Source organism: Mauremys reevesii, linkage group 18, assembly GCF_016161935.1.
Source record: "Mauremys reevesii isolate NIE-2019 linkage group 18, ASM1616193v1, whole genome shotgun sequence".
NCBI classification, from domain to species: domain Eukaryota; kingdom Metazoa; phylum Chordata; order Testudines; family Geoemydidae; genus Mauremys; species Mauremys reevesii.
The window spans coordinates 18,491,786-18,505,816 of NC_052640.1; the positions used below are offsets into that span (position 1 = coordinate 18,491,786).

Consider the following 14,031-nt stretch of genomic DNA (forward strand, 5'->3'; position numbering starts at 1 on the left):
GAGTTTTGATAATTTTACAAGCTTTGTAACAAATATCTTTACGAGTATCACTCCAGTCCTCTTTTGTTCTGCTTAAAGGGAAGATAATCTGAACTAAACTGGAACGTACACCTATTTTAGGGATTCTGTGATAGAAGAGCAAAGATATATTTCAGAATCTAATCTTTGACTTTTTGTGGCAAATGTTTTAATACAGGTCTTGTTCTATAATAATTTTACTCTTAATACTAAAATTCTCTGGGCCTCTAAATCAGTATTTGTATGACTGCTGCAAACTTGTTTTTAGCTCTTAGACTTTACCTCTTTAAAGTTTTTTTTATGACTTAAATATGATGGAGGAAACCTAAACTACAGCAGCTGGAGACAGGAGAGTGAACAGTCTCTTGATGGGTAAATTTGGTGTATGCTGGCGGAGTAATCACAACGGGAGGGTTCTTGATGCTGGAATTTGTTTCCTCCACGCTTTGCAGAGCACACTTTCCATGCACAGCTCACCTGTTCATACGGGCCTTTGCCTGGTGAAGGTTGTGTTTTCTTTAATTGAAGGTTTAGTCCTTTAGTTGTTGTAGCTGATCAACTAAAAGTTGATATTTAATTGTTGTATTACATCCTGAGCTGAGATGAAGCATGAATTTTTATAAAACGGTAGGTCACTAACACTTCAGTACTCTTGATACCAGGCTGATGGACACCTTAGTGTATTTTGAAGTTCAAAAAAAAATTGACAAGTGTCTTCAATATATTATGAGCTTTTTGAGGAATTTTTTTCTTTTCTTTTGTTTTGGGTTGAATTTTTATAAATATAACTAAAATGTGAACCAGTAATACGCTCTGAGAGCTGTACATATACATGCAGTTACCATCACCTTTGAGTATACTCTTGCTATCCTGGAATTCTTGAAGTGTGCATATGTTAATGGCACACAAATGAGGAACACATCCAAACAAAACTATCTAAATAGGGGAGACTGAAATACAGCAACAGGCTCTGTACCCTGAATTCTGAGCCATTGAAGTTATAAAAGCCAGTATTTAGCATCAAGGAAGAGCAAGTTGGAGTTTGGGGATCATAGTTTAAGAGATACTGACCTCAAATTTAGGTTTTGCAGACGCTATCTATCAGAAACTTTTATGAAACTTCAAAACAAAAATAATTCCAGTGAAAGCAGTTAGTATAACTTTAAACATTTCCCTATAATAATTTCTAGCCAAAGTTTTCCAGCACTTTCAGTGCTTGAGAACATTGCAAGTAAAACTAACAAGAAACATGAAACTGACTTGTCTGTTTCAAATGTCCTTGGATGAATAGCCTACAAAAATAGCAGAATAAACTAGACCAAAATGTTCTCATTTTTAACAGATTTGTATGTTAGTAATACAGTAATAGTATTTATATTTCTAAAGTGACTTAAGCAACCAATCCCTTATTTTAAAAAAGTGCACATTCATGAAGTGCTGCACACCCAAAGTATACGTGTTGACTAATGAGTCACATCCTGTCATGTTGTTGCTTATACCAAATTGTCTATTTGGACCAACTAGCTAGATTTAACCCCTTCAGTGTGTGCCAGTTACTTGTTTGGTCTTTCTGGGGTTAGGTGTGAGGAGCACCTCATATGACAAGCAAACTTAAATGAAACTTCCTCATAGAAAAACCACCCAGAGTGAACAGTGATAGGCCAGAGCTTTCTGATTCTTCTTGCCTTTCTCCCTTGCAGATGGCGTTCTCTCCCAGACAGTGCAGAGCAGTCAGCCATCACTAGGAAACAGTGATTTATCACCACAGCTTACAGAGGAATCTCATCCTCCCTCAGTTGGCCCTTCTTCAGTGGAACTGGAAGACTCTGCAGATAGTAGCACCCTCCTTGTACCTCCCGACACACCCCACAGTGAAAACACACCGGCAGAAACTCTTGCAGGAAGCCGCCACAGTCACTGTTCTCTTAATACCATTGTATAAAGGAATAAAATGCTTACTGCTGGCAGAAATAATACGAGCGACTGTTTGCACACAGCTGTACAGGCAAACACTAATCCATGGGGTGAACTTCAGAAAGAAGCTCCACTTCGATTTTGAGCACCCTGCTTTTATGTTCTAGTATAGCACTGTGCCTCTTGTTTTCAGCTGTCATTCATTCACTAATTAGTTTGTCCTTTAAATATGGATTGTGGAACCTGTATTTTTTTTCCACTGGCTATGGGAAAGAAGGTGCAGAGAATTTTCTTTGACTTCTTCTAAAGAGGAAAAAGCATGGGTAGCTTTTTTGTCTTTTTTAATCACAGAGCGGAAACAAAAAAAATCAACATGTTTGAATTTGAATACTGTGGGACCCTGGAAGTGGACACTGACTGACAAGAAAAGAGGAGAAGGGGCAGTCGCCATGTAACCTGTTGTTGTCTCTTGTGCTCCAGTGCTACACTCATGGAAAAACTGGAGGATGAAAAGGATCAGCATAATGTTTGATTTCTTCTGCTTTCTGTGGAAATGGGTACTGGGCAAAACAAAACTGGGATTTGCAGTTACAATTTATTTATTTATCTGTAGCTGCAAATCTTGTACTGAGAGGTAAACTTCTGATTCATAAACAAGGATATATCTATAATACTGACATCTCTTTAGTAGAGGCACGGCACGTGTTAGGTAGTGCTTTGGGGAAGAGATGGGAAGGGATTAACTCCCTAATTGATACTTCAGTCATATGAGATTTGTTCTGTTGTGTTAAACCTTTAAATCATCCCTTTCCATTAAATCTAGCTTCATTTAAATTAGCAAAACTAACTTGTGCACTACAACATGAGGCTCTTGTCAATCACTCACTAAACTTAACTTTCAAATTAGGCAAAGATGGATTCTGTTGGCTTGGATTTTATGAATACTGAATACTTGTTAGTTTGTTAGTGTTCTCAAAATGAAGTTGGATTTTAGTGTACACAGGATTTCCTTTCTCTTCTACCCCATCTTTCTTGCATCTGATTCTCCCTGACTTACTGTAGCAGTCCCCACAATCAGAGCAGATCAAGTTAGTCATATAAGGAATTTGTACTGAACACTTCTCATGAGTGTTGTCCTGTTGCCTTATGAAAGGTAGCAAGCCTAGAGGGACAGGAAGAAAGCACGGCATGGGAAGGGTATTGTGCTGTTTCGGTTAATTTTGCTAGTTACAGAGAAATGGTACAGGATTAATGGGATCCTATCCCAGCAATGTGCTTTCCCAGCGTAGCTGACTTCCCCCCCATTGTAAATGCTGCTACTTTCTATTTGGTATCTTGCTATCTGCCCTACTGTACTTGGGGAGTGGCTTGATAGTTCAACCTGTTTGCAAAATAACCCTGATTTTCATCCCCCAGGTTGTATTTAGTGTCTCTTGAAATTCAGGCACTTCCTAACAATCTTAAACCCCTTGGCATGTAAAACACAGCTCTCACGTGTGCGGCTAATGCAGGAGCGAGTGCATTAGGAAGCACTGTTAGAAAAGCCCCTCCACTTGAGGAATCTTGTAAACATGGCCTGTTACCATTCACTGTCTAACTTTATAATCTGTTTTAAAATGAGTGGCGCAGTTCTCCACCCAATGGAGTCATTGCCAGTTCCTCCTCTGAATTAGAGTCCTGGTCCAGTAGAGTGGAGGGGATAGTAGAAGTCAGAGCCATGCATACAGCTTATGACTATATCAAGCATTTCTGAAGTATGAAAATAAAGCGGGTTTTGTGCACTTTTGGAGCACATTCATACGTTTTATACATTGTATGTACTGATTTTTCTTTAGTTTTATATGTACGAGTGTGTGCGTGTTTCTGGGTGGTGATTAATAAATACATGCTGTAGATGGTACCCTTTGTGCTGCATCAAACTAGGGGAAGCTAAGCTCTGGGATATGAGTTTGTCTCCCAGGCTGCAAAGTTAATACTTCTATAAAGCTGGCTACACTATGTGAAAGGACAGAGTATCATAGTTCACATGGTTAGGATACAAAGTCTCTACTCCGAACTGTTCCAGAAAGGATTTTGTTAGCACTGGCCAATGGCAAATGTCTTTCTTATCGTTCCTTTAAAGCCAGGTGAATATTCATTCTGTATAGCTTCCTAGCGCAATAACAAAAGGCCTTTAGGCTTGTTTTTGTCTCTTCTAATAGCTTCCTGGCTGAGGTGAACAGATACCTTACCTCACATGTCTCACACGACTGCGTGAATTTGACCTCACGCAGTTTTTACTGTCACGTGTTTCTCAGTGGTAAATTTATATGAAAATAAGCTTTGTTGCAACTCAATTTCGTGATGGCTCATGGTTGTAATTACTCCAAATACAGACTCTTTTCTGTAGATGTCTGAGTGTAATATTTTTCATGGCTTCTTACCTATTCCCATGTCTGTGGAGTAAAGCTACAGCTTTTCCCTGTTTTTGTTGAGATTAACAGTAAACAGGAAAACTCCGCTGTGGACAGAGCAGCTCACTCAGTACAGATCTTGTTTACCTCTCCATGAGCATGTAATTTGGCAATAAAATGGTCATATTTCCCTTTTACTATCTCACTGTAGCATTTTTCATATATAATACTCCATCTTGGAGTAAGATCCGTTGTCTCTGAAAATGTCATTTCTACCAAGTCTTCAGGACCAACTGGGGAAGAGTTAGTTTCTGTGAAAGCAGTTGACTCCTTATCAGAACTTCCAAGCCAATGGAAAGATGGCTCCTGTGAAGCTCCTGTTATGAACACCAATTCAAAAGACACTGGTGCTCAGCCTAGGAAACCCTTCCTCTTAATGTCAATGGGTTGATTATTTCTTTGGAATTCACATTTATTTTACGCATTGATTCCTTATCACCACACTCCTCTGGTTACTGTTATTAAATAATAGTGGTGTATCTTTCTCCAAGCATGAGGGAGCGGATTGAAAAGATTCCTGTTACTTCATCATTCCTGGCAGATCAAGTGAGTGAAAAATGTGCACTTCTCTCCAGTTTGAATAATTGTTCATTGCAGCTAGTTTTGCAAGGTTCCAAGACTGTTCCATCTAATGGGCTCCATTTTTGGCTTCGTACAAAATACTCTTCCTCAGATCTCCCTCCCCTACAACAAAATGTGGTGCCATATTAAGGTTTTTGCTGTTCAGATATCCACTTGTATCAATGTTATCAACTGTGCATGCCCACGTATTCTCACTGCAGCATCTAGTGTTCTACTGGGTGGGTTAATAGCATATTTTAATTTCAGAAAGCTAAATGGTTTTAATTCTATACAAGAGATTAAAATTATGGCCATGTAGGTGTGGCAAGAGTTGTTAATTTGTTTGCATAATGTTCAGTCCTGGAATAGTTTGACATTCAAAATTAGACTTGTCCTCTCATGACAGAGCATGATTGAACAGAAGTGTGAAACGAATTTAACATTATTTCTGAAGGCCTAATCGTGTGGCCCTTGCTCAGGCAGTCTTCTCGTTGAAGTCCCGTTTCAAGGGGAGCTTTCCTGTGTAAGGATTGCAGTATTGCAGTCTTAAACTTGGTCAGTCTTCATTTGGAAAAATCAGCTTCATTAACTTTAAACTGTTCTCCTTCCTCACCTAAAGCTATTAAGGGTGTTTTGAGAGTTTTATTAAATGAATGAATTTCTGCACATGCACTGAGTTGGCAAACTGAGGGTTCTTCCCTTTAGTGGTGGATCTCCGTTTCAAAGCACTAATTTTTTCTGTACAAAGCATAGCTTGTCATTCCTCTAGAAAATCTGCTTGCCCATTAAGTAGGTGGGGGAAAGAAAAGTTATTCAACACTTCTGTTTTATATGAAATTTCCCTCTAAAGCCCTTATGCATGATTGGAGGCTAGACCCTTAAATTACAGCTTGCAAAGATAGTGAAGGTGAATCAGTAGCAGCCCAGGCATGTGGGTTCTGATGTTGATTCCACTCCAGATAAAATACTGGATAGATTAATTCAATGAGAAAGATCTGCTTCCCATATCAATATTCTGAATCAACCAGCTGCTGAGGTACAACATGAGGTACAACATTTTGTTTGTTTGTTGCAGTATTGTGCACCTTGCAGAGCAGAGTGTGTTGGAGGTGGTTCTAGAAGAGACATGCTGCACTCTCAGCCACTTTCATCACCATGCTGTATTGTGATCTGAATGCCAGACTTTTGTATGCCTGGGAGGCTGCGAGAGAGAGAATGAGACTCAGCTTTTTACCTTCTCTTGAAAAATACTTTCAGCCAAGGCTGCATTTGCAGACTCCTCCTGTGTAGTTGATTTGTGACTGAATGTAACCGTGACAGTGTATAAAAGATTTTGATATTCCATGAAATACCATGTAGAAATGAAATTTGATACTGTAATAATTCTGTCCGTGTGACATTTTATGTTTTTATGTTTTAATTTCTTCTTTGGGGTTGGCACTAAATCTTTTTTTTTCTCAAGATGCTGTGAGAAACATTTCATCCAAATGCCAAATAAATGGTGTTCTGTAAGAGAAATGGATTGTTAATGTTATGGTGGTGTTTGAATCGGCTCTGTTCTGAATAGTAAAGGATCCGCTGGCCAAATCAGTCTTAAACCCAGATCTTGCGAAGTCTTGTGCACATGCTTAACTTACACACTACGGGTAGCTCCCTAGAAGTCCCCTTGAATGAGCATTGATATACTGTTAACTATCACAATAAATTCCATTGATACCATTTCTTTGGAGAAAGGACCTTGTTTCTCTCCCTCAACTAACCCAATTGAGGCAAAAGCCCTGCCCATTGTTGCTGACCTGGCTTGGTAAAACACTCTTCCATTACAGTCTGGGCGTTAAAGCAAGTCATTGAGTCAGTTCCATGCCTGATCTTGCCACTGTTGCAATGGATTGGGGCAGGAGGTGAGGCATAGGATTCATAGAGCCAGTGTCAAATGCCCTATAGATTCCCATCGCTTTGCATGAGAACAGTCCGTTCTCCGAGAGGGGCTGCGAACAAACTATGGAGTCCGTCCACAGCGTGTTCAGTAAAGAGATTGCACTGTAAGTGAATTAGGTTTAAAATTTAATTAAAACCGTTTTTAGCCCTTCCCATTATTGATAAAACTAGACCCATTAACAGATGTTTGCCCAGACATACCTGCAAGAGCTTAGTAAATATGAAGATGTTCACATGTAAAGCTTTTGCATGGTGTCTGGATAAAATAAAGTGGGCACCTGCTGCATAACTCTTGAATCCATCAGCTGACCTCGCAATCCATTCCGTGTCCTTCTCCACATACCTCAGCGGGTCTGTTCATGTAGGATCAGGTCTCTGGGCTACTCAGCAGCAGCTACTGGACCATTAGCTGGTCCCCTCTCTTCCCCTTGCCAGTTGCTTAGTGCTCGGTGTGCCGCTGTGGTAACCAAAGGCAGGGAGTGACTTGTTCGGCTGACGGGGGGGCCCCTAGTTCCACCTACCCTACGGCCTTTTGTTATCTGTGTGTTGATTTTTCTCCCCCCTCCTAAAAGAAAACCCGCTCTCAGCTTTTGAAAAACCCACTATTTAGGGTTTACAGATGTTTTCCACCCAAATTGTAGCTTTTTCAGGACTTTTCACAGGGGAAGCACAGGGGCCCCATGCTGAAGGGCTGGCAAGGTCAGGAGAGGGGCTCTGTCCAGCAGGGGGCCCATACGGACAGTGCCACCTTTCACTTCCTTCCTGACCCCAGACCTTCAGTGTGGCCCTGTCCACTCCTCTGTGCAGTGAGGGAGTGGGACAGGCCGGGAGCTGGGTCCCGGCAGCCAAGACCACCCTACTACTTGCAGGGAGTGGAAAACTTCGACTCGCACGTGGTGGGGATCCCGTCTTCCCTCACCCTGCTGCCCTTTGTTTTAGTTTTTTATTGATTGTTTTGGGGTTTTTTTTTTGCCTTTTTGTAATTTGTTAATAAGAACTGGGAAATTAAAACACTTCCTCTGCAAATACAGGGCCTGATGCCCACCTCAGTAGCCTGCCAAAATCTGGAGAACCCTGTGGGGAGGCCAAGCTGGGATTGGGTAGCCAGAGCTGCTGGCTGGAAGCTGAATGCTGCATGGGCCTGATGTTCATTCCCACTCCCGTGCTGTCTCTAGAGCCAAGACTGGGTTCTGGGTGGGTGGAGTTCAGTGCTGGCTTATGCAGCAGGGGCTGTAACAACGGAGCTTCAGCACAACTTGAATGGTTGAGGTGTGCAGGGCTCCGTGGAGTTGAAGCCTGGCTCCTCCTCCTCCCCAAGCTTCCGTTTTGTCTGTAAGAGGCAGGCGTGAGAACAAGGGTGGGAGTTTTGGTAATATTTTTTATTCCTAACTGCCTTGGTTTCCCTCTGTGCTTTGTAAAAGATTGTAAAAGCTGCCTTGGACGCAGAGCGGGAGGCATGAGGTGTTGGGTCACCCAGCTGTCTAGGGGTGTGTGAAGGGGGTCTTTCAGGACTGGCTGAAACCCATTCCTATGAGTGGAGGCTCAGGAAAGGCAGTGGAAGCCCCAAGGGCAGGGGCATTCCCATCCAATGACTAACAGCCGAGGGGAAGGAGAGCTCCATCACCTCCTGCTGGGAGACAGAGCGAAGGTCCTGAGCTGGAGAACAAAGAGGAAGGGTGTGACAGGGCTGTTAGGAGCTGAGCCTGCAGAGAAACATACGAGCTCCTACCAGGGATTGAGCCAGAGAGACAGAGCAAACCAAGATGGTTCCTACAGCAGCATGGCTCAAAAGCACCCTGGCTTGGTCAGCATGAGCTCTCTTAACCGTTGCTTCTCTGTGCTAACCTCAGGACTGCCCCATGCTGCCTCCGGCTGATGAGTAAATCCTACTTTGTCCTGCAAATACATGCCACAATGCATTGATCCCTCAAAGGGCAAAAAGTCTCTGAATGGGCGTCTGTCTCCGCTGGACTCGGGCAGAGCCTCCCGTGTGAAACAGGAGTGCTGGAGCCCGCTGGCTTGGTCTTTGAGGCCACGTGGCTGACCCTTGGGGAAGTGTGGGACCCTTTGGGGGTTGGGCAAACTGAAGAGGTTCCTCCAAGGTCATGTCTAGAAGCTGGGGCCTAGCACTGATCCGGTGTGATCTGGTTCATTGCGAAAGCAGCTCGCTGTAAGCCCACCAGACTGAAGATAGCCCATGAGAGGCTGCACTGTTCATGGCTCCCGCACATGGTGGATTTTTCTAAGTCAGTTAATTGGCTGGGTTGGTTTCTGGTGTTTTTGCTTTGACTCCCTGCAGTGCTGTGAACACTTAAATCACTGCCCCAAAATTTTGTTAATGCAGAGATGGGCAGAGCCCCGGGCGCTTCCAGGGCACTGAGTGTGCCTGTTCTTAAGCTTGGGAGAACCAGGCAATCCAGAGCTAAGGTAGGTACCGTGGGGCTCTGAGAGGAGGGTTAGATGGTGTCTGTACTGTGGCAGTGCAGACTTCAGTGGCTCAGAGGCTTTGCTGCTGTTCTCTCAGGCCACAGCTGCTCCCCCACACATGTTACTGAAAAGCTCTGAGCGTGGGCCTGTTTCAATCGTTTCCCAATAGTGCAGTATAGGAAGATGGCGACACAGAGCTGTCCCTATCCAGCAATGTTCACCTGGGCAGTAGGCCCCATACTTCCAAACCATTTCTCTTGGCCTCCCTAGGCTTCGATATTTGGACACATGGGAGGCTTTCTATTCTGTGGCCTTTATCTATGACGCACTGAATTCCTCTTTTTTTTTTTTTGTAACAGGGCTTCCTCTTTAGAATGATCAAAATAAGTGGGAGATATTTGGGGAGTATTTAAGGAGGCTGCCACTCTTCTGTTACCCTTGGGAGAACAAGCACACCAGCCCTGCTTTTCCAACGCAGAGCTCAGAATTACACCCACGCAAGAGATTCCCTAAGGAGCTAGTGAATTACAGCTTGAAAATCTAGGATAAACCATCATGAAAAGCTGCCCATCTGATTGTGAAGCGTATCGTACAGTCTCTTGAACTCAGAAAGCAGGTCTTTCTAGACTTTCAATTTAAGATGCATTTTTTGTATTAAGTTTCATTGGGTTTCTTTCACTTTAACATGCTTCTGTATGTCCCCCACCCCCTTCTGTGAAGTCCTTTAGGGTGTCCTGGAATGAGAGAAGCTCTGTCTAGTACGTTGATGTGTGTGTAACGCTTGTTGCATTTTATTGACTTTTTCTAGGTCTCTGGTGGAGGGTCCCAATGACAGATTTTGGTTTTCTCACCTTTATGGATACAGTTTAGCAGATGTCAGTTTTATCCCCCAGATCTTGACTTTCTTCATTCCTGTACATTGGTCACTGCTGTGGGGTTTGCTTTCTAGGATCCATCCAGAGAATGCAATCCTTGCAGCAAACTGAAACTTTGCCCTATCCAACCTGAGACTGTCCCCGAATGGAAAACCTGCATTTATGCAGCTATGTCTCCTATTCCTGGTGATACGTTCTTTCTATCCTTCAGACCATTCTTTTATTTGTGAGCAGTGACAAGAAAATGATCCAGCATGTCCTGGAAGTTGATAAATAGATGTTATTTATGGGTAAAGATAAGGGGGAAAGGTGCCTAGCAGTTAAACTGGAGCTGAAAGCATCCACCAAAGGACAGTTCTCGCTAATCCCGATTACACTAGTGTGTCCAGTGTGAACACACACTACTCCTGCTTTCGATTTCCCTTTCCCGTTTCATTTACATCGCAGGGGCCGAACAATGCAGAGTTCGAACTGGCTTTATCTAGGTGGAACCATTTCAAGGGTTACAGATCGTCCTCCAGATTTCAGACTTGGTGTGATGGGCCAGATTCTCAGCTCGTGTAAAGCCTCACAGCTCTGCTGATTTACAGCAACGCAGTATCTGGACTATGCTGCGCCCACTTCACTGACCCATTGGAAGCCACCTGCTATGAAATGAATTTATCTTCCAGGCATCCGCATCCCTGCACTATTTTCTAATTTGCAGGGCCCACTCCCACCGAGCTGTTCTCAGTAACTGTGGGGTATCATCCAGTGTCTAATAGTGTCACCCAGCTGCTTCATTTCTTCCCTCTGTCCATTTGAGTACCATGGAAAGCTCCTGCCATGCCGCTGTCTGCCTCCAGAGGGCAGCAGCAGTAGGCACAATGGGTTCTGGCTGCAGTCTCTGAATCAGGCTTGCTGTTAAATGAAGGTTTCAGAGTAGCTGCCCTGTTAGTCCTTATCTGCAAAAAGAACAGGAGTACTAGCCTCTGAGGTGCCACAAGTACGCCTGTTCTTTCTGCTGTTAAATCAAGTTACTGTGACACTTTCTGCAGGCCTCCAGAATTGTGGGTGATCGTTACCCCTCAGCTCCCTGCTGCTCCGGTCTGTTAGCCAGGCCAGCAAACTTCTCAGGCCAATGCCAGTCTTGCCTTGCCTTGCAGGGAGCTCCTCCTGAGACCTGTTTGGGGGGCAGGGGCAGATTATTCCACAGATCATCCCTTCCTCTGAAACCTCGTGCTAGCCACTGTCAGGCACAGGAGGTTGGACCAGATGGGCCCCCGCCACCCTTTCCTGAACCACCTGGACGAGCATTCCTCTGCAGTATCCAGCCCCTGTCATGGCCCATGCACTGCAGTTACCAACCCTGCGGTCTCCAAAGACCCGGCCGGCTGGCTCCGCTGAGGATGGACACCTGGCTTTAACATGCATAACCTCCAGGGGAGTTTATACTAAAACAAAGATAAGTCTATTACTTGAGAACACAGACTGATGGGATACCAAGCAGAGATGAGAGAAACAGAAAATGGTTACAAAGAAAACAAAAGTATAACGTGCTTCTGAGCGATTACATGTAAACTTAGCAGGCTCCAAGCTTTGTCTAAGGCATTTTTCTCGCCTCTCAGCATCCTCAACCCACACGATTGGGGGTCCACTGTTCAAAGAGAGCATATTGGCTTCTTTGTGACCCTGAAGTCATGGATAACAAAGGGATTCTCTCCCCTTCCTCTTACAGTCCAGTAACCCTTTGAACTGTGTTCTTTAGAAGTGTGTTCCCACATGAAGTGCTTCTCCCCTGCGGTTTGTGCTCCAAGAGCCGGTACCGTGCTGTGTTCTCATTTGCCTGATAACTTGCTCTTCTGTTGACTTAAAATGCAGATGAAGCGTCCTTTGTGTTGGTTTCACAGTACTTGATTCACAACTGATTCCAAGCCACACATGTCCATCAACATCCCCCTGTCCGGCGGGGAGATAATTAAAAAAATATTCAACACCCGTATGCAGATGACCTGCGGTGACCAGGCCGAGGTAAGTTTTCATTTGACACCCTACACAATGTTCTTTACAGATAAATATTGGGACAGCAGTGTGCTAGGTGTGGCGAGTTCTCAGGCCTGAGAGGAGTTACAGGACTGTAGGCTCTCTGCCAGTTGGCACTCAGGGGCCCTTAGCACTTTAAAATGTTGCTACTTCAGCCTCAGCTTCTTCCAGCCTAAAACAATATCACTCTGGACAACAGCAAATTTGTCCTGCAGAAATTGGACCATGCACAGGACATGGTTAGTGGCTCGGCAACTTGCTATAGTACAAATGCCCCTTCTTTATGGCAGCCACCTGACAAGGGGAAATCCTGCTGTACGAAGCTGTTGTGTGTGGTCTGGTACAAGGTACAGGAATTGTCAGATTGGATCAGAACCAAGACCTGTCCGGCCCAGCGTCCTGTGCCTGACAGTGGCTAGCACCAGAGGTTTCAGAGGAAGGGTTGATCTGTGGAATAATCTGCCCCTGGCCCCCCAACAGGTCTCATCCTTGTCTGGACTAGTTGGAGATGGGCTTAAACCCAAGTGGAAATGTAATCCCCATCCGAGGAGCTGCTGTGCAGATATATACTCCTGGGGCACCTTGTCAGAGTTCTTTTATTCAGGGATTCAGAGCATCCCTGTCTGATAACTGAGCACATTAAAAGCTAAAGCTGTATGGCCTGGCTGCCTCACTGGCGGGGATGTCACTACTGCCACCTTACACTGTCAGGGCCGGCTTTATGACCCGCGGGGCCCGGTTAGAATACTCGGCAGGGGGACATCCGCTCCAGGTTTTTCGTGGCACCGAAGGACCCCCCGCCGCCAAAATGCTGCCAAAGACCCCCAGAGCGGACCCCCCACCGCCGAAATGCTGCCGAACACCCCTTAGGCGCGGGGCCTTCTTCGGCGCGGGGCCCAATTCCGGGGAATTGGGTGAATTGGCTTAAAGCCGGCCCTGTACACCATGACAGGGATCTCCGCCTAAATGAAGGGATCGAGTGCACATATAACTAGTTCATATCACAACAGCTACTGCCCAGGCTTCTTTAGGGCGGGTCAGTAACGAAAGCTGCTGTGGTGAACGCGGGGGGTGGGGGGGAGGGCATGGTTCACACAGGAGAGCGGAAATCAGGTGCTGCTCCAGGAAATGCATCTCCTGCTGTGTCTTTATATCACTTTGTGTTACCTGCTTAGAACATTCTGGGGTGGAGGAGAACACCAGGGGGTTTGGGCACTCGCTCCAGAGCACCTTCTTGCTGCCGGCGCCTGTTGCGCCCTTGTGGGTTGAAGAGGGAAGACGGTAGCAGGGCTGAGGAGCAGAACGTTGACAGCAAATCTTCTGGCTGAGCGCCTGGGTCACAAGAGGCCTCGGCGAGCGAGCGAGCTCCCCCTTTCTCCGGCACACAGGCCGGGTGCAGGGTTGAGACTGGATTTGTTTGCGGAGATTGAAAGACGTCACTGCTCACGACTGGTGGAGGGAAGCGGCGCTGTGAATGAGTGGGTTGTGAAGTCAGCCTTCAGCTCACATACATCTGCGCTCGACACTGCCTCCATTGTCATCTATGCTGGTTTGCATAGCGTGTATGTGTACGGCTCCCAGCTCCACCCCCTGTTAAAAGGGATCAGGGACTTGGGAGAGGGGCTCTTTTAACACTTTCTAGCACATGGAGCTGGCACTGCAGTGCTTTCAAAGCAGCAAAGAATCCTGTGGCACCTTATAGACTAACAGTCGTTTTGCAGCATGAGCTTTCGTGGGTGAATACCCACTTCTTCGGACGCAAGAGTGGAAATTTCCAGGGGCAGGTATATATAAGCAAGCAAGAAGCAAGCTAGAGATAATGA

General features: G+C 45.1%; 1 protein-coding gene across 8 annotated transcripts in view; it reads left to right on the forward strand.

Annotated features, from left to right (window-relative positions):
- The window catches only part of DGCR2 (DiGeorge syndrome critical region gene 2), a 97,922-nt gene extending 92,712 nt beyond the window's left edge, over positions 1-5,210 (forward strand). For all 8 annotated transcript variants that reach the window (XM_039505596.1, XM_039505597.1, XM_039505595.1 and 5 more), the window contains one exon: positions 1,719-5,210. In XM_039505596.1, the coding sequence (XP_039361530.1) occupies positions 1,719-1,960 (242 nt within the window). In that variant the 3' untranslated portion in view covers positions 1,961-5,210. The remainder of the gene's footprint in view (positions 1-1,718) is intronic.
- The last annotated feature ends 8,821 nt before the right edge of the window (positions 5,211-14,031 follow it).